Source organism: Puma concolor, chromosome B4 (assembly GCF_028749965.1).
Source record: "Puma concolor isolate L17-30 chromosome B4, mPumCon1.1.hap2, whole genome shotgun sequence".
NCBI classification, from domain to species: Eukaryota; Metazoa; Chordata; class Mammalia; order Carnivora; family Felidae; genus Puma; species Puma concolor.
In genome coordinates this window covers 66,947,745-66,975,587 of record NC_141673.1, presented here as the reverse complement: position 1 = coordinate 66,975,587, position 27,843 = coordinate 66,947,745, and the positions used below count along the sequence as shown (strand labels likewise).

Sequence of the window (27,843 nt, the reverse complement as noted above, 5' to 3'; positions counted from 1 at the left end):
CGAGCCGCCTCGCCTAGCCCTGCGCCTTCGCGGGCTGAGTTCCGCGACGCCGGAACCCAGGAGAGAGGAGAGACCTTAGAGACTCCGGGGCGCGCTGGAGACCCAGGGTCTGGGCCGGGGACGGGTGGCTGGACGTGGCTTTCCCGGACCCCGGGGTAGGGGGGCGCCTTGCCGCGGGGGCTAGCGAGTCGCACACGAGCATTTCTCCCTTGGATCCTGTCCCCTGCTGAGGTCGGGGTGGACGCCGCCGCCGGGAGCGCCGGCGCCTGGTTTCCTACGGCGCACGGAGCAGGGGCCGGGAGGGACTAGAACCTTCCGCCTAGAGCTCCGGGGTCCGGGCAGCCCCTTCTGCCTACGGCGGTGGGGGCTCCAGAGTCCCTACCTTTTCTGGGGGCCGGGTTGAGGAGGAAGGAGGAGGCGGAGAAGGGAGGCGAGAAGTGGGGATGGAAGGACAGTGGGAGGCACCCAGATAAACAGAGAACAGGGACCTTAGAGAGGAGGAAGAAGAGACGGAAATGGAGAGAGCAGGACTGAAAGGTGACTGGAGAGGGAGAGTGACAGAGGCGGCGAGAAAGGAAGGGAGAGGGAGGGAGAGGGAGGGAAGGAGGAGGAAAGGGGGAGGGAACCCGGAGAGAGGGACACGAGCCGGCAGCGAGCCCGGCGGGCGTGGGGCGAGGCCAGGCGTGCAGGCGGGAGCCAGTGTGCAGAGCAGCGCCCGGGTCCTGCTCCCGCCTCGGAGCCCCTGGCCCGGGGGAGGGGGAAAGACCGCTAGCCCGGTCTATGTCTTTTTCTGACTCCAGTGCAACCTTCCTGCTGAATGAGGTAAACGCGGGCCCCCTCCCCAGTGGGTGGGAGGAGAGCCCCACTCCAAGCTAGGAGGAGGGCCCTCATTTGGGGGAGACTGCAGTGATGGGGAGGGAGGAAGATCGAGGAGGTGAGGCTGAGGGTGGAAGAGGCGGGCAAGAAAGGAGGGAGCAGTCAGAGCTGGCAGCTTCTAAGCACTGGGATTGGGACGGGAGGGGAAGACTGCCTGGGGAGCCAAAAAAGGAGCTAGATGAAAGGACGGAGATAAGAGGGATTCACCAAGCTCCCCTGGTGCCCCTCTCCAGGCTCCCTGAGGGCGGCCTAGCAGCTAGAATGCTGGGGGTTTGGGCTTGGTCCATCTTAAAGACTGCTGAGGAGAAGGACTTCCCAGAGGTACTGGCTCCTGCCTCAGTTTCCCCATTCAATGCAGAGGGATTAGGATCTGCCAGCTTCCTGGTGCACTTACAGGAGAAGCTGGAATGTATTCCGGAGGCTCCCAAGTACTCCCACTCCCAAACTTGGTCATTCAGGCTTCTCCCTGGTGTCCTGCTTCCATACCTTGGGTGCCAGGCAGCTACCAGCCTAACAGCTCTCTCCTACAAGGGAGGAGAGCAGAAATCCTCTTCTCCAATCCTCGACACCGTTTTTTGTTTGTTTGTTTTGGTTTAGGTTGGGTTGGGGGTTTTTTGCCCTCAGCTCTCGTCTTATGCTCACCCCTGGAAAAGACAAGAGGTTAGGGGCCACGTAGATACTGACAGGCACATGTCTTATTTCAGGACAGGAAGTTGGCATGAGAACTGGAGCAGGCAGGTGTGGGTGAGATAAGAGATGCAAGGGGGCATTGAGTAACGACTCAGAGATAAGGGAAAGAGTGCGGCTCTGAAGCTCCTGTAAGACCCAAGGGATGGGCCCAGGTATGAAAGCTTGAAATCGTCTCGGGGGGGGGGGGGGGTGGTTGGCACGGCAACTCATGCTTCAGAAGCAGACTTGGACACCATTGTCCCAGATGGGGATGAAAACAACAAGGTGTGTGAGGAAGGAGTGACGCTGATGGCAGGTCGGCTGTGTAACTACAATCCCCAGGACCCCCTGGTGGCGGAGAGAGTCACCAAAGGAGAGATCAGGAGAGTAGATCCAGGGATGGGAAGAGAAGCAGATGCCCCAGCAGCTGTCGTCATTGGAATTATCACCCAGGAGAGAGCGCCTTGAGAGTCTTATTCTTTCACACCTCATGGCTCCTTTCTGCCCTTCTGGAAAAAACAGAAGGAACTGAAGAGGCAGAGAATAAAAGAGGAGGAGACAAGGAGTTCTGAGGAACTAGAAAGGGGGGGCACAGAAGTGAAAAGACAGTGTCTGGGAACTGGCACTACCAGAGAATCCAACGTATAACCAATCCCCAAACGGTGCTGGACTCAGGAGAGAACTGTGAAAGCCGACGGCCTCCCCCAGCAGTGCCTGGCCAGCTTGTAGGGCTCCAACAAAGTTGTCTGCCAAATCCAGCCGCAGGAAGATGCTAAGCAGGGCTGGGCTGCACCACTCACAGGGGCAGACAGACTAAAGGCAGGCTAAAGATAGTCTTAAGATGAGGCCCCTTCTCTCCTTCTTTCTTGTCAATGGAACATGAAAAATTGACATAAATGGGGAAGCCAGTTGGGTTAGGTGGACTTCCTCTCTCCCATGCGCAATGCTTCTCCCACAGATCTCGTCAAACTGGGTCAGCTTTGGTTTTCTGACTCCCCTGTAGCTCAGGAAGGTAAAGCAACGAACAGATTTCCTGATTCACCCTCCTGGGTGTGAGAAACAGGGACTGGAGAAGGAATGAGCCCAGAAAGGCTCCAAGTGTAACCAAGTGTAACCCTCTTTCTAAATCTCACATCCCCCTCGTGGTGGAGTTAGGGCAGGTAGACAATCAAAATTCAAAGGAATAATGTTGCTCAGGAGATGGAAGAAAGGAGGGCGCTCCAATGGGTGGATCTTTGGGGAAGTTTATCCAAGATAAGGGCTGCTGCTCTGTCTCTAACCTCACATCTCAGTTCTCCTTGGAAGGAAACTGGTACAGCGTGGTACTGTGGCTCCAACCAGGATCCCGGCCACCCCACCCCCATCCTTTCTCTAAGGAGGGAATCTGGCCTTACACTAGTGACTCGGTAGTCTTGCCCTTAACCCTCCCAACCCCAGTGTGGCCGGTATCCCACCTTCTGTTCCAGCCCCGCCAATCCCCGTACCTCCACCCTCCGGTTTCTCTCCCCCTCCCTTTAGGCTCACCTAAAACAGCCCCTCCCTCCCCCAGTTCCCACGGATGCCTTGGCAATGCATGGCACAGTCCTTGGCAAGGAGGCGAGCAAGGGAACCCCCCCCCCCCCAGTCCTGGCCAGACTAGGATGGAATCTAATCGCGCAACAGGTGTGGGGCGGTCGGACCCAAAACCCCAGTTGCATGGGTTGGGCGACGTGGCCCTTTGCTCCAGGGTCCCAGCACGGGGGGGCGGGGAGGGGGGAGGAGCCCGAGCACCTGCTGGGGTAGGGGCTACTTTCACGCATTGGCTTGGGCTCGCCAAACCCATTCCTCCCCAGTACCACTGCGGAGGTTTCTTTCGGAGTCTCTGGGTCGCCAGGGCCTAGACACGCGGCCCTCTCACCTGGGGCCCCTCCCCCTTCTGCTGCCCGTCCCCAGCCCCCGCCCCGCCTCTCCGATCTCCCCCAGTCTCTCCAATTTCCTGTCTCCCCCTTTCCTCTCTTTCTGCCTCGATCCCTCCTTTCTCTGTCTCCGGCCTCTAAGCCACCTGCGCCCTCGGCTTTCACGGCTTGGGTCCCATCTCCGCGCCCCCTCCCCTCCCCCGCTCCAGCCCTTTGTTTCCCGGCGGAGTATTTCCTGGGTTGCTGAGCGTCTCTGTCTCCGCATCTCTCCTCGCCCCGCCTCCTCCCAGCCTAGATCCGCCCCGCCCGCAGTCTCTCCTCCCCTTCCTCCCCGCGGCCCCTCTGCCCCATAGGTGCTTGGGGACCCACCTTCTCCCCGGCTGCGGCCGGCCACCCTCTCCAGGCCCGGTCTCGGGCTCCCCGGGTGGCCGGCGCCCCCCACCGCCGCCCCCGCCTGCTCCCGGGGAGGGGGTCAGGTGGGCGGGCACTATTGTTGTAGGAGCCGGCGCCAGATTCCTCAGCCGCGCTCGGGGTGGGACCGGCAGGGTTTGGGGGGGTGGGGTGGGGGGAGCGGTGATTTGAGCTCCGAGCAGCTGGTCTTCGCGGCTCGCTCTCTCCTTCGCGCTCTCTCGCTCTCCGCCGCCGCCCGCAGGGCTGCGGGGCTCGGTGGCATCTCTCGGGCGCGGCCCGCTGTCCTCGCCCCTGCCTCCGGGCTGCTCCCGCCCCCGGCGCCGCGCGCTCCCCCCAGCCCGGACTCCCCCATGTATGACGACTCCTACGTGCCCGGGTTTGAGGACTCGGAGGCGGTGAGTGCCCACGGTGAGGGTGGGGGTGGGGAAGTTGGGGTGACTCCTCTTCTCCCTTGGACCCTTCCCCCGTTCATTACTTTGAAAAACGCCTCAGTGGAGGGGCAGGGCCAGTAGGGGGGGCGCTCCTGAAAAGTGGGGAGATGAATTTCCATGCCCAAAGCTCCCCAGGACTCCAGTCCTAGACCAAGGGGTATCGGGTGTGCGCATGGCGGGGGGTAGTGTGGGGGAAAGGCTCGAGCAGGTGGCCCCGAAGCCCAGGACTAAAGGGTAGAGGGAGGAAGGGCTGGAGACTGAGGGCATAGAGGCTGTAGAGAGGGCACACGCAGTGTCTGGAGTTCCCAAAGGAGGATTGACTGGGTCTGAACACAACAGCTACTGGAGAAGCTGAGGCTTTGGGGGAGGAGGACAATTCAGACCTATGCTTCAAGTAAAGGACAAATTTAGAGAGCCTGGGATAACAGAGAATCAGGTACCAGCCTCAAAAGGATCATAAACTTGAGGACCTCCATTATTCCCTTCTGCTGCCCATCCCTGAGCATTGCCTTATTTCCTCACCCTGCCTGCAGCACAGCTTCTCTCCCAGGCTGGAAACTAGGCACCTGGCACATGGGTGGGCCAGCTGACTGAGCCCCATCCATTCCACGCCTCCTGCTGGGGCGTCCTCAGAGCAGTGGGCTTCCTGAGCTCCTGCTCAGCATGGAGGGCCTAGAGGTGAGGCCAGAGGGGCTGAGGGCCTGGGGATGGAGAGGAAGCTCTTTGCTCAGAGAACCAGGCAACTGATAAATATTTAATTCTCCTCTTTGCTTTTATCTCCTGACCCACTGAGACAAATCAGCTCATTAGGCAGTGATTCCCGGAGCTCAGAGAGCAGGGAGAGTGCCTGGAAAGATGGGGCAAGGATGGGCAGCAGCTTCTCTGTCCCTTCTCCGAAACATGCTGCATGAAGGTCTCCTTAGGAGAGGACCACTAGATGGCTTGGAAGGGGTCCCTGATAGGTGTGGAGGGCAGACCACTCTGGTCAAAGGGGGGGTATTTGGGTTTTCTCCCATCTCTTGCTGCCAGGCCCACGATACATGAGTTCTAGGGCTCAGGATAGGCAGCTCTCAGTCCTTTTCTGGGACTGGGCTCCTGCTGGGCCCAATTCCCCATTGGGCCTCTGGGGCTAATTACATTGCAGCTAGAGCAGATGATTTTCAAGGCTCTGGTGGACACCTCTTTCTGACAGTTGAAGGGACAGCTGGCATGGCCCAGGGTGCCAAGGTGAGCTTGAGAATGAACCTCTCGGAGGGGCTGGAGGGCCCTAGAAGGTTCTTCCCGTCCCTGGCAAGAAGGCAAGGGCTGTTGCAAGGTGAAGACTGACATGTGGATGTGTTGGGGGCAGCCTGCTACCCCCTTGCTGGCTCCCCACCCCTCTCTGGTTCCTGGATCACCCTCCCCCCGCTTCCCTTTCTCTTGCCTGGCTCCTTGCTCTCCCTGAGGCCCCCTCTGAAGCAGTAGGAGGGAGATCAGGCTCTAAATAAATCCACCGGCTCATCTCCCTCCTCTTCTTCCCCCGTGCCAGGCAAGAGTGGAGCTGCAGCCTGCCCACACACTCACCAGGCAAGGGGGGCACCACCAGGGCACTGTGCCAACTCCTGGCAGCTCCAAAGTACTGGGCCTCTGGCTGTTTTGGCATAACAGGGGGTGGGGGAGGCAAGACCCCAGAGCACCCTTGGCAGGGCAGCCCTGGCCTCCCAAGTGATACCAGGGCACGAAGGATGCACCCATCCTTGGGTCCTGCTCTGAGGACTTGGGAATAATGGAGAGGGGGTTCCATCGTGAGCACAACTCCTTAAACATTTAGGAGAAGATCCTATGATTCCCATTCTGAGGTGAGAGGCCAGGTGACCCAGATGTTCCAGGCGGGGACATTAAGATTACTAAATTAGGCCAAGAGCCTGTGGAGCAAAGGTCAGAATCCTCTTCCTGCACAGGCCTGGACATCTAGAAGGCATCTGATACCTACTCATCAAAGTGAGTTGTCATCCCGCCTTGCCTCTTCCCTCCTTTCCCATTGGTCCCTGCTCGCATTAGACAGCTGTCTCCTGTGCCTAAGACCCCTGAAAGGAGGTCCCCCCCACTCTGTTGACAGCACAAAGGTTCTTCCCGAGGCTCAGCCGCTCTTTCTCCTGCTGCCAAGCCAGCCTTATTTTGTTCTCAAGAGAGATGGGGAACAGCAGGCAGACTCTACTCCTCTATAAAATGAAAGACTTTTTCCCTTTGTGCTCTCTTCATGCGTTCCATCTACCACAGACATTGTGTTTCCTTAGGCTCAAGGCCCCGGGCTGATATCAAGCTGACCAGCCCTCTTGCCGATGCTGGGGCTGGGGCCGAGGGGCAGGGTGGTACGTGAGTTTGTCTTCCCCACTGATACTCTGGCTTCTGCTGCCTTCTGTAAGTGCTCATGCACAGTGAGCTTGAAGGAATGTTCCTCAGCCTGAGAACATTCTAAAACCTACACACACACACGCACACACACTCCCACATGGACCCCTTAGCCAGACTCCTACCTTATCTGTGCCACCTGCACTTCAGAACTGATGGAAATGACACTTCAAGCCTCTGATCATAAAGAGTGGAGACTGAGACAGAAAACAAAAGATTCCCTTTCCCCTAGTCTGACAGGGAAACCCAGACATCCTGACTTCTATCCTCCTGTCCTAAGGTCCAGCTTTCCTTCCTCATTTGCGCATCTCCCTCTTGGTGAGCTCTACAACCCTCCAAACGTACCCCCTTCCTATTCGCAGGACTCAGAGACTCTCCCGGCTCAGGTTACTAGAGACCCTGTCCCTACATCCCCAGAGTCCTCCGCTGGGTTGCCTGGCACTGACAGCGCCTTCCTTCAGGGCTGATATCCTCTTGGGGAAGGGCTGGGGAGATACAGGCCATATGGTGTGGCTGAGCCTCACTGGGGCCCAGGGAGACAGCTTTGTGTTGCCTTCTCAGTCTGTCTTGTTTGCTGCCCACACCTGGCCAGTTGCCCCAGCAGGTGTAAGGGGAAAGAAAGTGGGGGTGGGGAGAGAGGAAGTGACTTCCAGGAGTTGGCAGCACCGTGTCTTCCTCTTCACCCTGGAAGGGTAGGCACCTGGGGAGAGGAGATCGAAGGGGGTAGATGGCTCTGTCCTGACACCCAGGAGAGAGTGCCACGCCAACCAGTGTCTCTTGACTGTTCCCAGCTGACTGTACTGCTGCCACGCATTTTAAAGGGATAAGGCCCAGGATGCTTTGCAGGCTGATGTGAACAAGAGGGCTGGGTCTCCTAGATCCAGAATCATCTCCAATATATCATCTGCAGTACGTCTCCCTTCACTCTGCCCCAGAGGCCAGGGTAGAGGAGAGGAAAGGGAGGAAGGAGGAAAGTGAAGGCTCTGTTCAGAGCCGCAGTATTAATGGGCTTGTGGGGAGGGGCCCCAATCTTAGCACGTATGCATTGGGCTGGCTTTCCTGCAGCCCCAGAAGCACTGGGGCCCTTCTCAGGGAGATGAGAGGGACCACCGGGGTCCAGCACGGACATGGACAGGCTGGGGTTAGTGGAGCCTCTGCTGTAGGGTTTAGAGGATGCCTGTAGTGCCCAGCGGTCACAACCTCTCCCCCATGCCAGGGTTCAGCCGACTCCTATACCAGCCGCCCATCTCTGGACTCAGACGTCTCCCTGGAGGAGGACCGGGAGAGTGCCCGGCGGGAAGTGGAGAGCCAGGCTCAGCAGCAGCTTGAAAGGGCCAAGGTAGCAACTTGGGCTGGCAGGCTAGGCTGGACTGGGTGGAAACTTGGGGTGGGTCCTAAGTCCCCAGGGGTCAGTGGGCAGGATGCTCATGAGTGTGAAAGAGTGTGTGTGTCATGGGCATCCTGCTGGGGCCTCCGCCCTCTACTGATGGGGCATTGAAACTAGAAGGGGTGCTGTGAGGCTCCCCTCATTTGCACTGATGGCCAAATTCCCTAGCACAAACCTGTGGCATTTGCTGTGAGGACCAATGTCAGCTACTGTGGCGTACTGGACGAGGAGTGCCCAGTCCAGGGCTCTGGAGTCAACTTTGAGGCCAAAGATTTTCTGCATATTAAAGAGGTGACCAGCCCCAACCCCCAAAGAGGAGCCACCTAATCCCCCTGCTCGTGCCCTAGCTCCCCTGTCTCTTACTTCAGTCTTAGTCTATGAACAGGTCCCCAGACTCCTCAGCTCTTATCCAGAACACATACCCATACGCCCCTCATATCTACAACCCAGTCCCCAGGGCCTCCATCCTTCTGAGACCTGGCTTGGGCCTCAGTCTCCATACGTGTAAAGTGAGCAGTTAGATGAGTTGCCTCTTAGGTTACCTGTGACATCGGTGATGCCTTGCACGGAAATCTTGGGTGGCTCAAACCTGGCTGCCCTTCCCTCTGGCACCTTCTCCTGCCCTCCTCCTTTTGTGCTGCCTTCCTCAGACCGCTCTCTGAATGCCTCCTTGGCTCCTTCATGTTGAAGAGCCAGGACTGAGGCCTGGGCGCCTCCTCTCACCGCCCCTTCCCCCAGAAGTACAGCAATGACTGGTGGATCGGGAGGCTAGTGAAAGAGGGTGGGGACATTGCCTTCATCCCCAGCCCCCAGCGCCTGGAGAGCATCCGGCTCAAGCAGGAGCAGAAGGCCAGGTGAGAGCAGGGTTTGTGACTCAATAAACGTACCCCCAGACACATGTACTTTACCCGCAGCACGCATTAACACCGCACAAATATGAAAGCCAACACGCATAAGTACACCTGTCACACACGTGCGCCTCCCTCGCTAGTTAAGATGTAAGGAAATGTATACGACAGTGAAATAATGTGTAGAAAATGCATTCACACAGAAGCTTATTGACCTCCCTCTCTGCTCTCAGGAGATCTGGGAACCCCTCCAGCCTGAGTGACATTGGCAACCGACGCTCCCCTCCGCCATCTCTAGGTAGCCTCCCCCCAACCCACCCATCTTGGGTAGGTGGGTAACTAAGACACAGGGAGAAAGGGAGCTTGTTCCCAGGTGAGCTGTGTGGGAGGGGGTTGGTGGAGGGACCAAAAGAGCTCGGAGAAACCCAGTGTCTCCCTTGGGGAAGGGAATAAATACCATGCCCCCAGGGCTTTTCCCCCTTCACCAACTTTAATCTTTTATTTCCTTTTCCAAAAAGCCAAGCAGAAGCAAAAGCAGGTGAGTCAAGGAAGGGACCTGGGCTGGGGGGGCTCATGGCTTATGGCTGTGGGGACAGGTTTCTGGGCAGTCCTTATTGGAAGGGCAAGAGAACAGAGAGGGGAGGGAGCCCAGAACTTCTGGATCTGCCCTGCACCAGTCAGGCATAGGGCAGGCGACAGGGCCATGGCTTTGCCTGACCTTGGGTCCATTCTGCAGGCAGAACACGTTCCCCCATATGATGTGGTGCCCTCCATGCGGCCTGTGGTGTTGGTGGGACCCTCTCTGAAAGGTTATGAGGTGAGAGAAGGCCCCTGACCCCAAAGGGTTGCCTCTACCCAGCCTGCCGTGGGAAGACCACAGGGACAGTGGGAGGGGTGTTCTACCCCCACCAGGTCTGTGTGTGGAGGGGGCGGGCTCCAGGGCCATGCCTAGGGAAGCTGCCCCTGCGCAAGAGGGCCCCAGTCAATCCCATGCCTTTCCCCTCACCCCTGCCACCCAGGTCACGGACATGATGCAGAAGGCTCTGTTCGACTTCCTCAAACATAGATTTGATGGCAGGTAAGTTGTTCTGGCCTCAGGTGGCATGAGAACCAGGGAGAAGATCATTATCTCCTTCCAGGTGCCTGTAGCAAGGTCTTTTCTAAAGAGAAACTCAGTGGGACCTGGGTAAGGAGAAGCCTAAGGCTTGGGATTTAGAGGTGGGCTGTGATTCTCCACCACCACCCCAGGATCTCCATCACCCGCGTCACAGCTGACCTCTCACTGGCAAAGCGATCTGTGCTCAACAATCCTGGCAAGAGGACCATCATTGAGCGTTCCTCCGCCCGCTCCAGCATTGGTGAGAAGTCCCGGTCTCCTGCTTCTCCACCCACTCAAGCCTTAGTGAGACCCTTTCTCCTACCTCTCCCTTCCCCGGCACCTGCAGTCTTGCCCAGCTTCTCTACCCGCCCCAGGACTGGCAAGAACCGCCCCAGTCTCCCCGGTTCTCCGTTTCACTGCTTGCCTGCACCTTGATGAATATACCCTCTCCCTCCGATTCCTTCCCGTCCACCACCGCGGAGCGCTCCCACGGCCCCAAGGGACTAAGAAGTAGGTGGAGCCCCGCGGTGAGCGTCATGGCCCACTTGCCCCCTCCCGCAGCGGAAGTACAGAGTGAGATCGAGCGCATATTCGAGCTGGCAAAATCTCTGCAGCTGGTAGTGCTGGATGCCGACACCATCAACCACCCGGCACAGCTGGCCAAGACCTCCTTGGCCCCCATCATCGTTTTTGTCAAAGTATCCTCACCAAAGGTACCTCAACGGCGATGGAGGAGGCCCACGGGGCTGCCCTCCCAGAACGCGGTACACCTCTGCCTGATCCCTGCCCGAGGGCTCCTGAGTTCCCTTTTCCTGCTGCCCCCGTCTGAATCATCCTCACCTGCTGCTGATGCTGTAGCACAAGTGGGGGACATGCCGGGTTCTCTCTAGGCCCAGCCCTGCCCTTCCTCCTCAGGTCCTCCAGCGTCTCATCCGCTCCCGGGGGAAGTCACAGATGAAGCACCTGACTGTACAGATGATGGCATATGACAAGCTGGTTCAGTGCCCACCAGTGAGTGCCTGGGTCAGCTACTCCTGTGCCCACTCTAGCTTCTCCAGGGCGGGGGAGTGAGGGAGACGGGTGGGGGGGTGCTGCTACCAAGAGGCAGCCAACGTTCCCCCTCTCCCTCTCTTCCCCAGGAGTCATTTGATGTGATTCTGGATGAGAACCAGCTGGAGGATGCGTGTGAGCACCTGGCCGAATACCTAGAGGTTTACTGGAGGGCCACCCACCACCCGGCCCCCGGCCCTGGACTTTTGGGCCCTCCCAGTGCCATCCCCGGACTTCAGGTACTCGTTTGCAGTGGGCACAGGTGCTCAGGCTGAACCCGCCAAAGTACTGCCTGCTCCTGGCCCAGGCGATTGTCCTTGGCCTCCAGCTTGAAGGCCAAAGGATCGGAGAACTCAGCTGTGCTATACAGAGCCAGGGCAGATGGGGGAAGGAACTTCCTGATGAGAGAGGGAATAAATCAGTAAGGTGGGTAATCAGAGGTTACTTTTCTGGGTTCAAAAGAAACACTCTCTTTAGCTTAGTCTGTCTTGACAGCAGAGCCTGAATTTTGCAGGAATCAAAAGCTCCCGTTTTCCATGTCTCACGTGGAAGATGCCTCTCCCTCCTTCCTTGCACTGTTTCCTGTATCCAGGAACTGAGAGTCGAGGCAGAACGGCCCCCACCCAGTTAGAGGTGGGAGGGAGGCCAAGGCGAGGTCTGCCCTGCCTACTTAGAGCTGTCCTGTTGCCCCCAGAACCAGCAGCTGCTGGGGGAGCGCGGCGAGGAGCACTCGCCGCTGGAGCGGGACAGCTTGATGCCCTCAGACGAGGCCAGCGAGAGCTCCCGCCAAGCCTGGACAGGGTCTTCGCAGCGTAGCTCCCGCCACCTGGAGGAGGACTATGCGGACGCCTACCAGGACCTGTACCAGCCTCACCGCCAACACACCTCGGGGCTGCCTAGTGCTAACGGGCACGACCCCCAAGACCGGCTCCTAGCCCAGGACTCGGAGCACAACCACAATGACCGGAACTGGCAGCGCAACCGGCCCTGGCCCAAGGACAGCTACTGACAGCCTCCTGCCGCCCTACCCTGGCAGGCACAGGCACAGCTGGCTGGGGTGCCCACTCCAGGCAGGTTGGAGTTAGACTGGCGTTAGGCTGGCACTAGGCTCAGCCCCCACAACCCCCTGCCCGGCCCCAGCTCCAGGGCTGCCTGTGGTCCCAAGGTTCTGGGAGAAGCAGGGAGCCAGCCCCCTTACCTCCTGGGCACAGTGACCCCCGTAGGCTCCCATTCCAGGTACTAGCTGCGTGTGCTGCACCCCCGGCACCTTCCTCTCCTGCACAAGAAGCTGCCCCACCGGCAGTGCCCTCAGGCCAGGATCCCCTTAGCAGGGGCCTTCCCACCAGACTCAGGGAAGGGATGCCCCCTCAGAGTGACAAGAGGGTGGGTGTGGGCAGCATGGCATGAGGAAGAAACGAGGCCCCTGAGCAGGCCCAAGTCCCGACAGTCGAGGCACTCAGGGGTTGTGCTTGGGGTCCGAGGTCCTCCGCTCGCCTCACTGCCACACATTAGAAGTGAGACAATCAGAGCCCGACAGGGTGGCACTCCCGTCCATCAGCTGGAGTGGGGCATCCAGACACAAGGCTGGAGCAGCAGGCAGGCTAGGCCGGGGCCAGAGGCCTCACAGCCGAAGCTCCTGCAGGGAAGGGTTCTCCTCGCCTGTCGGGAAAGCTTCTCAACATGTGACGGGACCAGAGACCAGGAACGCGGTCACCCCGAATGGCAGACAGGAGCCAACCTGGACTGGGGGTTGGGAAGGGAGAGTGTGTATAGCAGAGGACGTATGGAACAGCTACAGGGGCCTCCTCGCCCCGCTCATTTTTTGCTCTTGCCTCCTGTCATTTCTGTTCTTGGCCCTCATGCCTCCTGGAGAACGTGGCCCCGACTTTATTCGCTGATTCATAGCTGCTGCTTGTTAAGTTAGGGTTAGGTGGGGAGAGATAGGACACAGTGGACAGCCCCCAGCGGCCCTGTCTACCTGACTACCCTTGCCTTATGGCTCTAACGTGTGACCTACAGAGCATGTTCCACAAGACCCCCACCTCACTGTCATCTCTAATAAACACCATGCACAGTCCTTCAGGCTCCTGTTCTGTGTCTGCCGGCTCAGGTGGCCAGGTTCCTCACAGCGCAGGCCAAGTCTAGAAGAGAGAAGTATCCCGGCCTCCTTTCTCTCACAAAGGACCCGCTGAGTGGGAAGGGCACGAGGACAGAGCTGCGGGAAGGACTGCACTCCTGGGCAGCCCCCTCATGCCCAGGTACCAGGAGGAAAACATTCAGCAGCACGGAAGGGACCTATTCCGGGAGGTGAGGAAGAAAAGGCTTAGTCACAGCCTTACACCGTCCCTGCCTCGGGTCGAAAAGACCCAAGAGTATTTCTAATTTGAACTCCATGCGCTTGCCCAGCTCTGCAGCCCTCTCCCCACAGCCTCGCTCCGTGGGCTCCAGCTCATCGCTCTTTAATGCCCCTAGTTCCCGTCTCCACCCCTCTCGTGAGCAGCGGGCTCAGCCACCAGGGAGCCACCAGCAAAGCTGCTGAAGACTAGGTGCCATCCAGCCGCTGGCACACCACAACAGGCCACAACTGGGCCCCACCTGCCCGTGTGGCACAACCGCTCTCCATTGTCACCCTTGTGCAAAGCTCCCCAGAGGGCGCGCGGGCAGGCAGGACTACAAGTTAAGGGAGGCTACATCAGGCAGGCAAGATGCACTCCGACCCTGCAGCCCTTTCATCTCCCCTCAACTGGCCGCCTGTAGATTCAGGCTCTCAGCTGAGGCCCCAGGAGCTTCTCTGGATGCGATTTTCTTTCATCTCCCAAGTCAGCCCACCGCGCCCAATGCTGTCCTCCTATCTCCCGTGACAGCAGGGAAAACCCAGGAGATGCTTGTAGCTGGAATCAGACACAGCCTTCATCTTCATGTGTTTGTTTATTCTCAGAACATACAAACTCATCTTCTCAGAGAATAAAAAACAGAAATTTCACTCAGTGACTTCAAGATGGACACAGCCAGCTCACCCTGTCCCCACAGCTACTAAAAAAATTCCCTGGGTGAGGGATGCCCAGAGTGCACAGCACCCCTGGGCACAGGGGCCGTGCACAGCTCTAAACAAGGCTCTCAACTGGTTTTATAATCCAAAAGGGCAAACGGCTGTCAAAATGACAGAGTCCAAGGTCCATAATCCTCACAGTGCCAGATCCCCTGGAGTCACCTAGGGCAATGACACTGCTGCAGCTTCTGCAGTCAAGTCCGAGCCGAAGAGGTACCGTCGTGGCGGCCAGGTTTTTGTTCAGTCTGTGAGGCAGTGCCAACCGGCTGCCCCCACGACTGGCAAGAGCTGATGGCCCAGTGCAATCCCAAAGCCCTCCAGAGGGGCAGAGCCAGGCCAGAATCTGTGTCCTTTGTTCTCCCTGCCGCCTATAGCAGTTTCCTCTCCTTCTGCAGCCCCACGCTCGGACCTTCAGACCTGAGGGTTTGGGCCGAGGAGTCTGATTGTTTCCTAAGGCCCCATAAGAGTGAGGACCTGGAAAGAGACGCAAGGGTCCCGAAGAAAAGGCTTCAGAACATGCCCTTAAACTGACGGCAAGAGTGCCGTGTCAGGCAAAGATGGTCTCTTCCCGGCGCTTCTTGGTGAGGATGGTGCCTGGCTTGTGCTGGGCATCTGGGTGGTTGGCTAGTTCTGGGGGGCAGGAGGACACCGGGCTCTCCAGGATGGCTTGCTTCAGCTCATAGAACACAGCGGAGTCCTCTTTGGTGAGGAAGGTGATGGCCACACCGCTCTTGCCAGCTCGTCCCGTGCGACCAATGCGGTGGATGTAATCTGGGGGAAGGGGAGGAGTGCCACCGAGGGTACCGGGCCTCACTTCTAAAGGCGCCCCCCACCTCAACACACCTCCGAGGGCAGTCAATACCCCGCCGCCCCCCCCCCACGCGGCCTGACCCCCGCGGCGCCCACAGTGCCCTCTCCACCACTAACGATGGGGATCAACCTGCCACACCCAGACTGAAAGCGGCCCACACCCCGGAGACAGAGCTGTCCTGGGTGCTGGGACAAAACCCATGGGAGATAAAAAGCAGAGCTCTTCCCACCGGGACAAGCAATCCCAGACTTGGAGCTGTGAGGAATGGCAGCAAGAGCCTCCGGCTTCAAGTGGAATGAGACAAGGAGGCCCCCTTTACCTGGATGGAAGCTGCTTCCGCCCGCACTTACCTTCAATGTTTTTGGCCATATCATAGTTGACAACCATAGACACATCTTGGATGTCGATACCACGACCCGCCACATCTGTAGCCACCAAAATATCCTTGGCCCCAGCCTTGAGGTTGGACAGTGCAAACTCTCGCTGCTCCTGGCCTTTTCCACCATGCAGCGTGCAAGCATTGTACTGTTGGAACAATGGCAAGGTGAGAAGAGAGCAGTGGGGTCATGGAAAGACACAGAAGGGAGTGGAGACCGTGAGGGAGGGCTGCAGAGCAGCAGGGCAGATGCGGAAGGAGGAGGGGGAGAGAACGAGTGCTACTGGAAGCAAGCAGAGAACAGGTGAGCTGAAGAAAGGGACGGGAGAGAACAGGGTGTGGTGCGGCAGGGGCAGACAGAGTGAGGACAAAGGTAAAGCCCTGGGGCGAGAGGGGAAAGAGAGTAAAAATAAAGTGATAGTACTAACGGTAAAGCGACTGGGGGGCAGGTGGCGCGGAGCCAGACAGACGGGAAGTCATCAAAGAGAGAATGAGGCTGAGATGAGGGCGGCAAGCAGGGACCAAGACATTTAAGGACCCTTGAAACACCAGTAGCAGGAGTAAAGGACACCAATCCCCCATGTCCCTCGTGATGCACCACCCACTTTCCCATACATCTATAAACACAAAGAACTCTGATCTACTGTTCTACAGCCTCCTGTCCGGCCAGGATGTGTGTCTCAAAACCTGTCCCTGGCCCGGCCCCCTTGGAGGAAGACCCAAGGCAGCTCTGGCTGCCCTTGCAGGACTAGACAGGGGATCACACAACAGACCCAGTTCCCTCATCCCTGTCACACCACCCTTTTCCCTCCAGCCCTGACTTGAACCCTAGGTTAAAGAATGGGACAGAACTGAAAGGAGGAGCCTCAGAGGGGCCCTCTATTTTCAGAAAGTCCCACCAAAGAGAGCGGACTTGGCTCTCTCTCGCCAGACATACCCCCATCTTCTCCAGAGATTTGGCCAAAACATCGCAGCCCTTCTTCTGGTTGACAAAAATGATAATGGGTGGATCAAAGCCTTGTTCCAAGATTGCCAGCAGCTTTTTCCTGGGGAGAAGAGGCAGAGGAGAAAAATGAGAGGCAGACCTTTGAGACGCACGCTCTGATCTACCAACACCAATTCCAGGACCTTCAATCCCATGGCGTCCCGAACAAGCAAACCGCAGCTCTTTAGAACGGCAGAACATTCACCCTCCATCATCCCGCATACAGAAAAATGCGCCTTCTCCATCATGTTTTGCCAGGCTCAGCCGCCCCCGTACCTCTTTTCCGACTCTGACATGAGGAAGACCTTCTGTTCCACACGTTCATGAGGCTTGCCTGCAGAGCCAATGTACACCACAGCAGGTCGCCGCAGATAGCTCCGGGCCAGACGCTCCACCGCTGGGGGCATGGTGGCCGTAAACATGACTGTCTGTGAAAACAGGAAGCTCAGCCCTGGGCCCAGGCAGGCACCGCCATATCCTCCATCACCACAGGAAGTGTAGCCTGGGCTAACGAACCTAAAACGAGCCATGGAGTAGGCTTTAACAGCCACTGCCATAGGAAATCATGTCCTTTGCTTTCCCACTTCTTTCCTCACTACCTGCTCACCAAGGTATTTTGCATCTTATGATGACGCGAAGGGCTGAGAGCATTTGCTGGCACCCATGGTGGGGAGTAGCATGATGCCTTGGAACCATTTTCGAGGGCAAAGCCAATAATGGCTCCGCTGCCAGGACTGTCAGAGGACATGCTGGTAAATGTACCGTGGGCCCCCCCCCCAGGGCAAGAAGGGCCTCAGAGCAGGTTTGGCAACTTGCCCCCTTTTCCCAGCTTAGGGAAGCGGCCTTACTTGGCGGTACTTATGTTTTCCTGACTCAAAGTTGGCCAACATCTTCTCAGGGTCCTCAGCTTCATCCGTGTCCGGCTTCTGGTTGCTGACAGGCATGTGCTCCAGGATCTTCTGGACATCTGGCTCAAAGCCCATGTCAATCATCCTATCTGCCTCATCCAGAACCACATAGGTACAGCGGCTCAGCACAAGGTAACGGTTCTCCAGCACATCAATCAGACGTCCTGGGGTAGCTATCACAATCTGGAGGGCACAGTGGAAACATATGCAGCCGCAGCACGTACCCCTTTCTTCTCCCTCCTGTGAACTATCCACCCGCTCAGACAACAGACCTCCAATGCTAAGGAACTTGGACCCCAACCTGCAGTTATGACTGACGGCAAAGGTTCCTAAGAACTGGCACAGAATCGCTTGTTGCCACCTTGGATTTTTTTAAGGCGTGAACAGGGTCTCTGAGTAAGGCTCAGGAGTCAAACAGAAGAGGCAAAATCAGGAACTTTCTTAGATGGAAGAGAGACTAAGGGAAACCATGGAGAGAATTATACAAAGGGATTATGCCAGGAAGTTGCAAAAGACTCAATTCCTCCATAAAATTTCTTATCGAAAGCTCTCTTCCTCTACCTTGAGGAGCCAATACGTGAAGTCACTGACATGGTCTGGCAGAGTGAGTGACAACAAAGGCTGTGGTATGAGTCTCAGCTCTGCTCATTGCCAGCTGTGACTTTGGGCAAGTTACTGACCTGAGCCTCAGCTTCACCTGCACAACGGAGGTCCACCACCTCGCTCTCTCATTTGGTTGTTGGTAAAATTAATGATGCGCACAGTACGATACCTGGTTCTTAAGTTCTCGACAAGTAACAGCACATATATATAAACCAGTCCTTTTCTTCACTTTACTGTACGTCTATGGCAGAAACCAGAGACACGGCCCCCAAAGTGAGAACCCTCAAACAGTGGGCTGGCTGTCCGCTAGGTGAACGAACCTCACAGCCCATGCGCAGCCTGAAGCCCTGGTCCTCTCTGGAGATGCCGCCAATGACAGCCACAGTGCGGATGCCCAGTGGCTTCCCAAACTTGATGGTCTCTTCCTCAATCTGCTGAGCCAACTCACGAGTGGGGGCCAGGATGATGGCATAAGGGCCTTGGTCTGACTCTTCGATCCTGTGGTAAACGGGGCATCCCACAGTTCCGTGAGCTTTCGTTCTTATCCAACCACAAACAGGAGCAAGACAAAGTCACTCTTAAGGGCAGCTATGGAGATGGGGAGGGTGGTGGGAAAAGGATGCAAAGATCTCATTTAAAAATCAGAGACTCCAGGGCAGCCAAGTTCTTCAGGGAGTGGTCCTTGCCAACAAAATCATACACCTCTTTGATACCGTGATCCAATTATTCCCTAGTATCTGACCCAGACTAAAGAAGGGGGCTTCTGACTGTAGACTTAAAAAGAAAACCAAACGCTCAGTTGCCACTGTGACCTTTCCCACCCAGCCAAACCCACCCCACCTGGGACCTGCCGACCCCACCTGTCAATTTTGGGGAGAGTGGTGATCCAGACGAGCAATGGGATGAGGAAGGCTGCTGTCTTGCCACTGCCGGTCTCAGCCACACCAATGATGTCACGATTCTGTAGCCCAATGGGAATTGCTTGACGCTGGATAGGTGTTGGTTCCTGCAGTGACCCAGAGACAATAATGGGTACAGATGGAGTCCGGCTACCCAAGCCACTGCTGACAGAGTGGGCACGTGGGCCAGCACAAGAGGAGGACAGCAGTTCACAGTGAGGAAACACAGTCACCAAAGGCCAATACTTCCACCAGAAAGTGAGAGCATCACCTTAGTGCTCCCTGGCAGAAGAGGAACAAAACAGAGGAACAAAAGAACAAAGCTCTCTGTTCCCAAATTAAGTGTGTATCCCCTAGAACATGGGAACACATCAGGTCTTCTGGGCCAAGCTGTCCCTCCTTACCTTGTACCCGCACTTATCGATGACCTCCAAGATGTGCGGGGGCAGAGAAGAGTCTTTCCAGGACCGGATGGGATTGGGGATCTTGCCACCTTTGGTGGTGATGCTGTAGTCCTCTCGGAAGATCCGCCAGTCCCGGTCCGTCATCTCATCTAACTTCTTCTGGGACCAGTGCCGATCATCCCAGCGCTGCTTGGCTTCCTTCTTACGGAGCTTGCGGAGTCTGGCCCTGGAGTGGGACGTGAGGAACAAGTGGGATCAGTATCCTTCCTCCAGCTCCTTTCTGTAGGTTCTGGGCTCTGCCCAACCACCCCCAGCCCTGCCACTCACTCCTCCTGCTCCTTTTCTTCCAGTGTCCGCCTCTTCTCCATCAGGTCTCCGTAGAAACGTGACTGCTCTCGTTTCTGCTGCTTCAGGTCAATGCCTGCAATGAAGCCTCGCCCCAACAACTGCACCTGGTGCCGTTCCTTGTATCTGAGGTGGAGACAGGGGTTTGTTATAGCAGCAGGAGGGAAGGGCGGACTGCTGACATGAACCAATATGTACACCTTCGTAACTGGGGTCTTTCCTCACCCAGAGAGCTGGCTGACTATGCGCTTACCGATTTCCCCACCCCAGAATCTTACTGCTCTTTCTGTAGCACCAGTTCTTTCCAGGAACTGCCTTAAAAGACCTAGCACACAGGCCTGAAGCCACTCACAGGGGGTTGTAGTCGATGGACGTGTCCTCCGATGCGTCCCACTCAAAGACAAACTTGCGGTCATTGAGATGCCTTGTTCGGCGCCGCTTCTTGATACCACCCAGATAGCGCTCCTGCCCAGGGACGGAATGCAAAGCCCATGAAGCTCCAGGCCCACCCAGATCTCACATGCAGAGATCGGAATGGCCAAATAACTAAATCTCATTCTTGTGTGTGGCGGGGGAAATGAGCACAGAACCAAGGCCTGCACCTTAATGGCATGCAGTTCCTTGCTCTTATCCTTCTCTTCCCGGATCTTCTGTCGCCCTTCCTCATCCTCATTTCCATTGGTCTCCCGCTCCATCCTCTCCCTGCGTTCCCGACGTTCCCGTTCCTGAGGGTCTTCTGCAGACCAAGGAAAGCAAAGCTGCAGAAGAACTCAGTGCAAGACAAAAGAGGGCACGGACAGGATCTGGACGACAGACATCAAATGAGAAGGGGGAGATTTGCAATACAAGGGAAATGGAGACGTAACCCAGACATATGGTCATCAACTCCCCCAGCCCTCCCTCTTCCAAACTCCAGAGCAAACAGGTTTCTGGCTCTCCTGAGTGACACTACAATTCCAACCCATCCTCTCCTACTCCTTCTAAGGGCTACACAGGGGAGGAAAACGAACCCAACATTTTCCTGCCCAAGTCTTGGAACTGTTTCCTTTTCTTGCGCTCTTCTTCGAGCATCCTCTGTCGCTCCTCCACCTCCTGCTGTCGTCGCTTTAGGGCTTCAGCCTCTCGTTCCGCTTTGGAGAGGAACTTGGGCTACAAAATAGATTGGAACTGTAAACAAAGGATCTAGGAGCAGGGTATGATCACATCATTGATAAGGAGACAGCAGAGGGCCCGACAATATTTGCTCAGGCATTACACCTCTTCAGGAAAATACAGATAGGTCTAGGATCCCGCTATGGCCCGAACTGTGTCCCCCTCAAAATTTATATGTCGAAGCCCTAACTCCCAGTACCTCAGAATATGACTGTATTTGGATAGTACCTTTAAAGAGGTGATTAAGGTAGGGGCGCCTGGGTGGCTCAGTCAGTTAAGCGTCCGACTTCGGCTCAGGTCATGATCTTGCGGTTTGTGGGTTCGAGCTCTGGGTCAGGCTCTATGCTGACAGATCAGAGCCTGGAGCCTGCTTCCGATTCTGTGTCTCCCTCTCTCTCTGCCCCTCCCCTGCTTATGCTCTGTCTCTCAATAATAAATAAACATTTGGGGCGCCTGGGTGGCGCAGTCGGTTAAGCGTCCAACTTCAGCCAGGTCACGATCTCGCGGTCCGTGAGTTCGAGCCCCGCGTCAGGCTCTGGGCTGATGGCTCAGAGCCTGGAGCCTGTTTCCGATTCTGTGTCTCCCTCTCTCTCTGCCCCTCCCCCGTTCATGGTCTGTCTCTCTCTGTCCCCCCCAAAAAAATAAATAAATAAACGTTGAAAAAAACATTTTTTTAAATAATAAATAAATAAATAAACACTAAAAAAAAATTTATAATAAATAAATAAATAAATAAATAAATAAATAAATAAATAAAAGAGGTGATAAGGTAAAATGAAGTTCTTTGAGTGGACCCTAAACCATTCCTCTCTTGTAAGAGAAAACCTGGGCACAGAGAGACACCAGGGGCATGTCCGCACAGAGGGAAGATCATGTGAGGACACAGAAGACATCCACCCACGAGCCAAGGAGAGAGGCCTCAGAAGAAAACCACCCTACTGACACCTTGATCCCAGCTTCTAGCCTCGAGAACTGTGACAAAATTAATTTCTGTTGTTTATGTCGCTCAGCCTGCAACGTTCTATTACAGCAGCCCGGCCAGCTAACACAGACCCTCGAGTTCTCACCTTAGCCTCAGCTTCTTCCTCAGCCTTCTTCTTGGCCAGAAGTTCCTCCAGGGATAACGGCTGAGCCTAAAGATAAAAAAAATAGGACTTCAGTCCATAAAGGCTCTCTCCCTTTGAAGATTTATAATGTAGAACTTGAACTGAAGAGGAAGATGAGAGAAATCCTTCCTCTCCTTTACCTTAGGTTTCTTATCACCATGTTCATCGTCTTCATCCTTCTTAGAGTCTCTGTCTTTCCGAGATTTAAAATCTTTTCCTCGGCCAGGAGATAAACTTTAAGGAAAAGAAACGGGAAAGATCCATATCGCTATCTTGCCCTCATCCAGGCTGAGCCACAGAGAGGATAGAAGTTTTCCCATGACTCAACAAGACTGGCTTATGGCCATCCATCACGCCCTGAAGCTCCCATTGCAGGCCTGGTCACTCTGCCTGCTCTGAAACCTAATGATGGGCCTGTCTTGGCCCCATTCTACCTGAATCTCCCTTTCCAAGACTAATCTCTTCTCACAAGATTGCCTTCACTACTGAGGGCAAAAATCTCTCTTCCAAATAGCAGGTGCGCATCAGAAAAAAAGAATCCTGCTTCATTTATAATACACAATGAATTTCGTTGACAAGGTCCCCCACCATCCACCCTTTCCAGGTACTGTTCTGTGTGTTCCCTCCCCCTGCTTCCTTCCTACCTGTGCAGAGATCCTTTCCCCACAACTATTACAAGCCCAATCTACAAGAGGTCTCAAACACCCCCACCCCCGTATCTGCTATGGGAATTGTGTTCCTTGCCCTGAATCCTAACCTGCATACTCAGAGCCTAATAAAAACTTTGCATACAGAATTTCCAGAGGAAAGAGGTCAAGATACTGGGGCATTAAGCTATCCCAACAAATACATGTTGTTTATCTTGGGTGGACACCTGAATGGTCCAATGCAACTAAGGGACTGTTTTGTAGGCTGGTAACCCTCTCCAACTAATTTCTAACTTTTAAGAACAAACTGACCCTCAAACTGTTGCAGCTTCAGTAACTGGTTATAGTTTCTAAGGATACGTGCTTTCTAAAAATGACAGCTCTGCAGTAACTACCACAACAACTGACTTCCCTATGGGCCTGCGCCAGCTCAGAGGCACAGAGGAAGGCTTTCTCCTAAGGCCCGCTCCCATTCCCTCAGGTACCTGGATCGTTTCCGGTCCTTGTCCCGTCGGTGCCCATCCTTATCCCGGTCTCGGTCCTTCTTATTCCGATCACGCTCCTTATCCCGTTCTCGTTCTTTGTGCCTTCGCTCTCTAAAGACGGCAAATTTAAGAAATCATGTGAGATTTCCAGAGTATCCAGGTTCACTGCAGTCATAAGAAGGTTCTCGTGATCTTTTTTTTTTTTAAATGTTTATTTACTTATTTTTGAGAGAGAGCAAGCAGAAGAGGAGGAGGGGCAGAGAGAAAGACACAATCTGAAGCAGGCTCCAAGCTGTCAGCAGAGCCCAATGCAGGGCTTGAACCCACGAACCATGAGATCATGACCTGAGCCAAAGTCGGACGCTTGACCGACTGAGCCACCCAGGTGTCCCTCTCATGCTCTTTTCTCCACAAAGCAGCATTTTTATAAATCGGGGAATGTGTCTCTAGGAGAAGCTATGAGGGAATTCTAAGAAAGTCGTCTAGATCGGAGTTGTACTGCTAAGCATTAATGGAATGATAGGCCATAGTCTATGTGAACAGAGAAACTATCTTCCTCGATCACTTGGACCTTCATCCTACAAGTTCCCTCTTAACTTTTAAGAGCTGCTGGGTCACTAGGTGTAGAGAAATATGTGAAAGACTAGTGGCCTAATAGTGCAGGCATCAGAGGAACCGAGAATGAAGAAGTGTGAAATGTACTCTCCCTTCCCATATAGACATACAAAGTTACTTTACCTTTCTGTAGACTTGGAACGGGACCGGGAGCGAGAACGGCTACCTCCTCGACGCCTATCCCTTGAACGATGCCGCTTCCTGTCTTTGGATGGGGAAGACTTCCGGTCCCGGTCTCTATCCCGTTCTCTGTCAGGAGTCCGAGATCGCTTTCTTTCCTCCTTGGAAGGTGATGCATCACGGTCCTTTTTGTCAGCCAGCTCTCCTGCCATCTGTCATGGATAAGAGAAATCCTTATTATGTACTATGTACTACTCTAAACTGTTTATATAGTCACAAAACAACCCTATGAGGTAGATATACTGGAATGCCTACTTTATAGATGAGAGAATGGAAGCTCAGGTATATAAAGTAACTTGCCTGAGGACACACAGGTGGTAGGTGACAGAGTGCCAGGCACTCTGGCTCCAGAGACCCATTCTTATTTGTTATACTATACCATCCCTCTGTGATCCCTTTTTGTATACATATACGTTCATTTCTAAAAGTATATAACAGATGTTATCTTATTTTTATAATTGGACTGTAAGAGTATGAAAAGAAATGTTAGTGAATGCATAGTATACTAGCTACCTCTGGAAACATCCTGTATTGCTTATCTTAGCAGTCTGCCAGCCCACTGGGATCAGTCAACGCATAAATGGCTAAGGGAGGTAAGTTCCCTTGACCTCATAAAGAAAACTCAAAAGAGGAAAAAGAGTTACCTTTGAGATTTGGGATTACACTCTTAAATTGTAAGTGGAGAAAAGAGAACTTAAATTTAAATGGAGAACTTAAATTTAAATGGAGAGAAGTTAAACTTAAATGGAGAAACAAACTCACTTTCACTCAGATTAAAAGAAATGTACCTCTCATTATACAATGGGAAAAACTTTGGTAAGGGGTACACAGAACCTCTATGTATTTTTTTTTTTTTGCAACTTACTGTGAATCTATAATTATTTCAGAAAAGAAAGAAAGGTAGGTACCAAAAAATAAAGGTCACAGACTGCTGACTGACATTCCCTACTCAGATTCTCATAGAGCCTTGACCACTACCCAGTCCTATGAAAGGTTTGAGCAGGAATTTGTTCCATTCCCCTCCTGCCTGGGGTGGACACTGAACACCATGTCACACTGTCAACTGTCCTTCTAACTACAAAATCCACCTCAGCCAGGAGCTAAAATGACAGTAAGTCTGAATCCACCTCTACCCCATCACTATCATCATCATCCATTCCTAACACTCACGATACATTTCTCAGAGCTTATTTTACCCCCAAATGGTTCCGTTGGAATATCAGTTCCCCAGACTTTCACGTACAATCTCCCTTCCATGTAATTTCCTGCCATATACCTTTAAGAAAGGAGAATGTGTAAAGAAAAGAAAAATGAACAAGTCGCACTTTCATCTTACCTCACAATTGTCTGAGAAATGACTAAATGTTCTATATCAGTACATAATGCAATTATACTTATGTCTCTTCTACTCAGAACCCTAAGAAAACAACCCAGAAGGGAGGTATCTTCTCTGAACATCACTCATTCTCTCAGCAAATATTCACTAAGCACCAGAAACTGTTCTACCTGCTAGAGATATAGCAGTAAACAAAACAAAGTCTCTGATCTCATAACACTGAAATTCCAATGAAGCGCATAATGGGCAGAATAAGAGAATTTCAAATAGTAATGAGAAGTAATAGACAGAATAAAACAGGGTGGATATGATGGGGAGAGGTAGGAACAAGTGAGAGAGGGCTCAGGAAAGAGTGTTTTAGGTAACATGTAAGCTGAGACTTGAATGATGGGAAAGAGAGAGGCTGCAAAGATCAGGGAAAAGATCTTATGGGGTAGAAAGTTCAACGAGTACTAAGGCATTGGGGTAAGAACTAGCGCAGCATATTTGCCAATTAAAAACAGACTTATGTGGCTGAGTGACAGTGACCCAGGGGAAAGACTGATTTAAGGTGAGTTCAGGGAGACAGGCTGGATTCAGATCGTGGAAATGTGTTTTGGGCCCGGGTAAAGGAACCTGGATTTCAACCTAACAACAACAGGAACCTTAACGGGTGTTAAACAGGAAGTGATGTGATCTAATTTTATATTTTTTTTAATTTTTTTTTTCAACGTTTATTTATTTTTGCGACAGAGAGAGACAGAGCATGAACGAGGGAGGGGCAGAGAGAGAGGGAGACACAGAATCGGAAACAGGCTCCAGGCTCCGAGCCATCAGCCCAGAGCCTGACGCGGGGCTCGAACTCACGGACCGCGAGATCGTGACCTGGCTGAAGTCGGACGCTTAACCGACTGCGCCACCCAGGCGCCCCCTAATTTTACATTTTTAAAGAATTTGGTGACTTGAAAGAAAATAATAGGGAGGCAAGAGTAGAAACAGAACCAGCAGTCTAGGTAACAGATGACAGTCGCTTGTTCTAGGAAAGTGGCAATGGAGATGGAAAGTAGTGAGCTTCAGGATATACTTGGAGGCAAAGCAGACAGGACTTACTGATGAAGGGAGAAAGGAAAAGAGGAGACACAAAGATAGCTCCTAAATTTATGGTGTGACTGACCTAATGGTTCACGATGCCATTAGTGACCAGCAGTGACTGGGGAAGGAAGAGATTTAAGAGAAAATCAAAAGTTTCATTTTGAAAATGCAATTCTGGAACTCGGAAGAACCTGGAGACAAAAATTTGAGTCATCACTGTATACATGGCTTTTAAAGCTATGAGACACTAAATAGTATTACCTAAATAGGCACTATAGTTAAAGAAAGAAATAAAAGAGAACCAGGTTTGAGCTCTGGAACACTGTAACATTTAGAGGTCAGGCAAAGGAGCCAGAGAAGAAGACTGGAAAAAAGCAACAGCATTAAGAAAGAGGAAAAAAAGTTAAGGATGACATCACAGAAGCCAAAAGTGTGTTTCACGGAGGGAGTGATTAACTGTGCCAGCGGAAAAAGGCTAGGAGATAGAGTGAGCCTGGTGTTTGGAAAAATGGAGATGATTGGTGACCTTGACAAGAGCTGTTCTGATGGCATGGAGGAAGTAGAAGCCTGAGTGGAGTGAGTTTAGAAGAGAATGAGAAGTGAGGATAAGGAAACAATATAGACAACTTTTATTACAGGTTCTACTTATCACAAGGGCCAGATAACCAGGCGCACCCTACTCATCGCTTCTCAACAGCCTTCCTTGCAAACCTCCAGGTCTTTGAGTTCCTCAGTTCTTGTAGGGTAGGGGCAGATTTTCTTTTTCATCCAATTAAGTATTTATCAAGCATCTACTATATGCAAAGCACCATGCTAGACTCCGTATTGAATTACAAAAGGAAATTAGGAAGATCCTGTCCAAAAAAAAAGGTTACAGAACAATAGAGGGTATGTGGCACTTACCAAGATGAAGGCTCAGATGAAGTATTATAGGAATTCAAAGAAGTTTCCTTTCATTTGCAAAGAAGATTTGGAAAGATCTGTAGAGGAAGTGGCTCTTGAGCATTTAAGTATAGGTAGAATTTGAAGATGTGTAATTGAGGGTGCGGAAAAGTCATTCCTAGCAAAAGAAATAATACAGGAGGCGCAGAGGCGGGAAAGCATGACTGGTTCTGGGAGAAAAGCCAGAGTTCCAGTTTGGCTGGAACCAGGCTTACTCAAAACATGAAGGAATAAAGTCGGATGGAGGGTATCACAGGTGCTATGCTCATGGGCAAAGGTCTGGCCCGTAAGATCGTCCAGGGACCTGGCCTGTGTCTCCAGGAGTCAACACTCCGCCCTGGGGCCCGCGCCCCTTCACTCCAGCCCGCCAGAGCTCTCTGGGCTCATGCCCCTACCCTGAGGCATTCTTCCCCGCCTCGTCCCGGGGACAGGGGCCATCGCCGTGCCCCCACTCTTGCCCTCTCTGCAAGCTCCTGGGAACCGCCTCCATCGTTCGGGACTCACCACTCTGAGTCTGAACCGCCCAACGCGGCCTCAACGTCGCCGAACAGTCGCCATCTTTCCCGTTTCCTGGTCGCCGAGATGCATCCGCGGCCGCGCGGCATGCTGGGAAGGTGAGTTCCTGGTACCTGGCGGCGCGGGCTGACATTAAAAGCCTGGGAACTACTAATCCCACAACGCACCGCGCGAAGGCCAACGCCGGCCGCGGGGTCTGCTGGGCAATGTGGTTCGCCAAACATCTGAGTTTGTGGGAGAAAGAGTTTTCCGTGGGTTTGCTTCCAGCAAAAGGTTCTCTCGCCCCGCAGTCTTCCTGGAATATGTTGGTTTTACTGGACTATCGTGGCTTACGACGAAGGAATTTAAGGGCTTCC

At 53.9% G+C, this 27,843-nt stretch overlaps 2 protein-coding genes across 4 annotated transcripts; one reads left to right on the top strand and one right to left on the bottom strand.

Moving 5' to 3' along the window:
- Positions 1-673: 673 nt before the first annotated feature.
- Positions 674-13,134, top strand: CACNB3 (calcium voltage-gated channel auxiliary subunit beta 3). 2 transcript variants are annotated; one of them, XM_086713522.1, is made up of 13 exons: positions 674-822; positions 7,890-8,012; positions 8,229-8,351; positions 8,799-8,914; positions 9,142-9,206; positions 9,427-9,446; positions 9,645-9,725; positions 9,928-9,986; positions 10,157-10,266; positions 10,569-10,720; positions 10,923-11,018; positions 11,147-11,296; positions 11,752-13,134. In XM_086713522.1, exons 1-13 carry the CDS (start codon positions 781-783, stop codon positions 12,064-12,066), a joined length of 1,452 nt encoding a protein of 483 aa, XP_086569648.1. In that variant the 5' UTR covers positions 674-780; the 3' UTR covers positions 12,067-13,134. The 2 variants fall into 2 exon arrangements, with proteins under 2 accessions (XP_086569648.1, XP_086569647.1); XM_086713521.1 differs by lacking the exon at positions 674-822 and adding an exon at positions 3,998-4,246.
- An 815-nt stretch (positions 13,135-13,949) lies between these two features.
- On the bottom strand, positions 13,950-27,596 carry DDX23 (DEAD-box helicase 23). Of its 2 annotated transcripts, XM_086713520.1 has the most exons (18): positions 27,476-27,563; positions 26,933-27,009; positions 23,566-23,774; positions 22,828-22,938; positions 21,836-21,929; positions 21,657-21,722; positions 20,448-20,586; positions 20,040-20,173; positions 19,790-19,902; positions 19,420-19,563; positions 19,093-19,318; positions 18,650-18,795; positions 18,110-18,287; positions 17,127-17,369; positions 16,555-16,706; positions 16,231-16,339; positions 15,268-15,442; positions 13,950-14,877 (listed from the first exon to the last, which is right to left on the bottom strand). In XM_086713520.1, the coding sequence occupies exons 3-18, from the start codon at positions 23,772-23,774 to the stop codon at positions 14,654-14,656; spliced, it is 2,463 nt and encodes an 820-aa protein (XP_086569646.1). In that variant the 5' UTR covers positions 26,933-27,009; positions 27,476-27,563; the 3' UTR covers positions 13,950-14,653. The 2 variants fall into 2 exon arrangements, with proteins under 2 accessions (XP_086569646.1, XP_025786278.2); XM_025930493.2 differs by lacking the exon at positions 26,933-27,009 and having other exon boundaries at positions 27,476-27,596.
- Between the last annotated feature and the right edge of the window lie 247 nt (positions 27,597-27,843).

Bases quoted from the DNA above. Each gene is read 5' to 3' on its own strand.
- DDX23 (XM_025930493.2), bottom strand. From the start codon at position 23,774: ATGGCAGGAGAGCTGGCTGACAAAAAGGACCGTGATGCATCACCTTCC. The intron at 19,903-20,039 runs GTGCAGGCCTTG...GTCCCTGGGCAG, and splicing joins AGGAACTGCATGCCATTAAG to GAGCGCTATCTGGGTGGTAT. The intron at 14,878-15,267 runs GTAAGTGCGGGC...CCCTTCCCCCAG, and splicing joins TATGGCCAAAAACATTGAAG to ATTACATCCACCGCATTGGT.
- CACNB3 (XM_086713521.1), top strand. From the start codon at position 4,202: ATGTATGACGACTCCTACGTGCCCGGGTTTGAGGACTCGGAGGCG. The intron at 8,352-8,798 runs GTGACCAGCCCC...CCCTTCCCCCAG, and splicing joins ATTTTCTGCATATTAAAGAG to AAGTACAGCAATGACTGGTG. The intron at 8,915-9,141 runs GTGAGAGCAGGG...CTCTGCTCTCAG, and splicing joins AAGCAGGAGCAGAAGGCCAG to GAGATCTGGGAACCCCTCCA.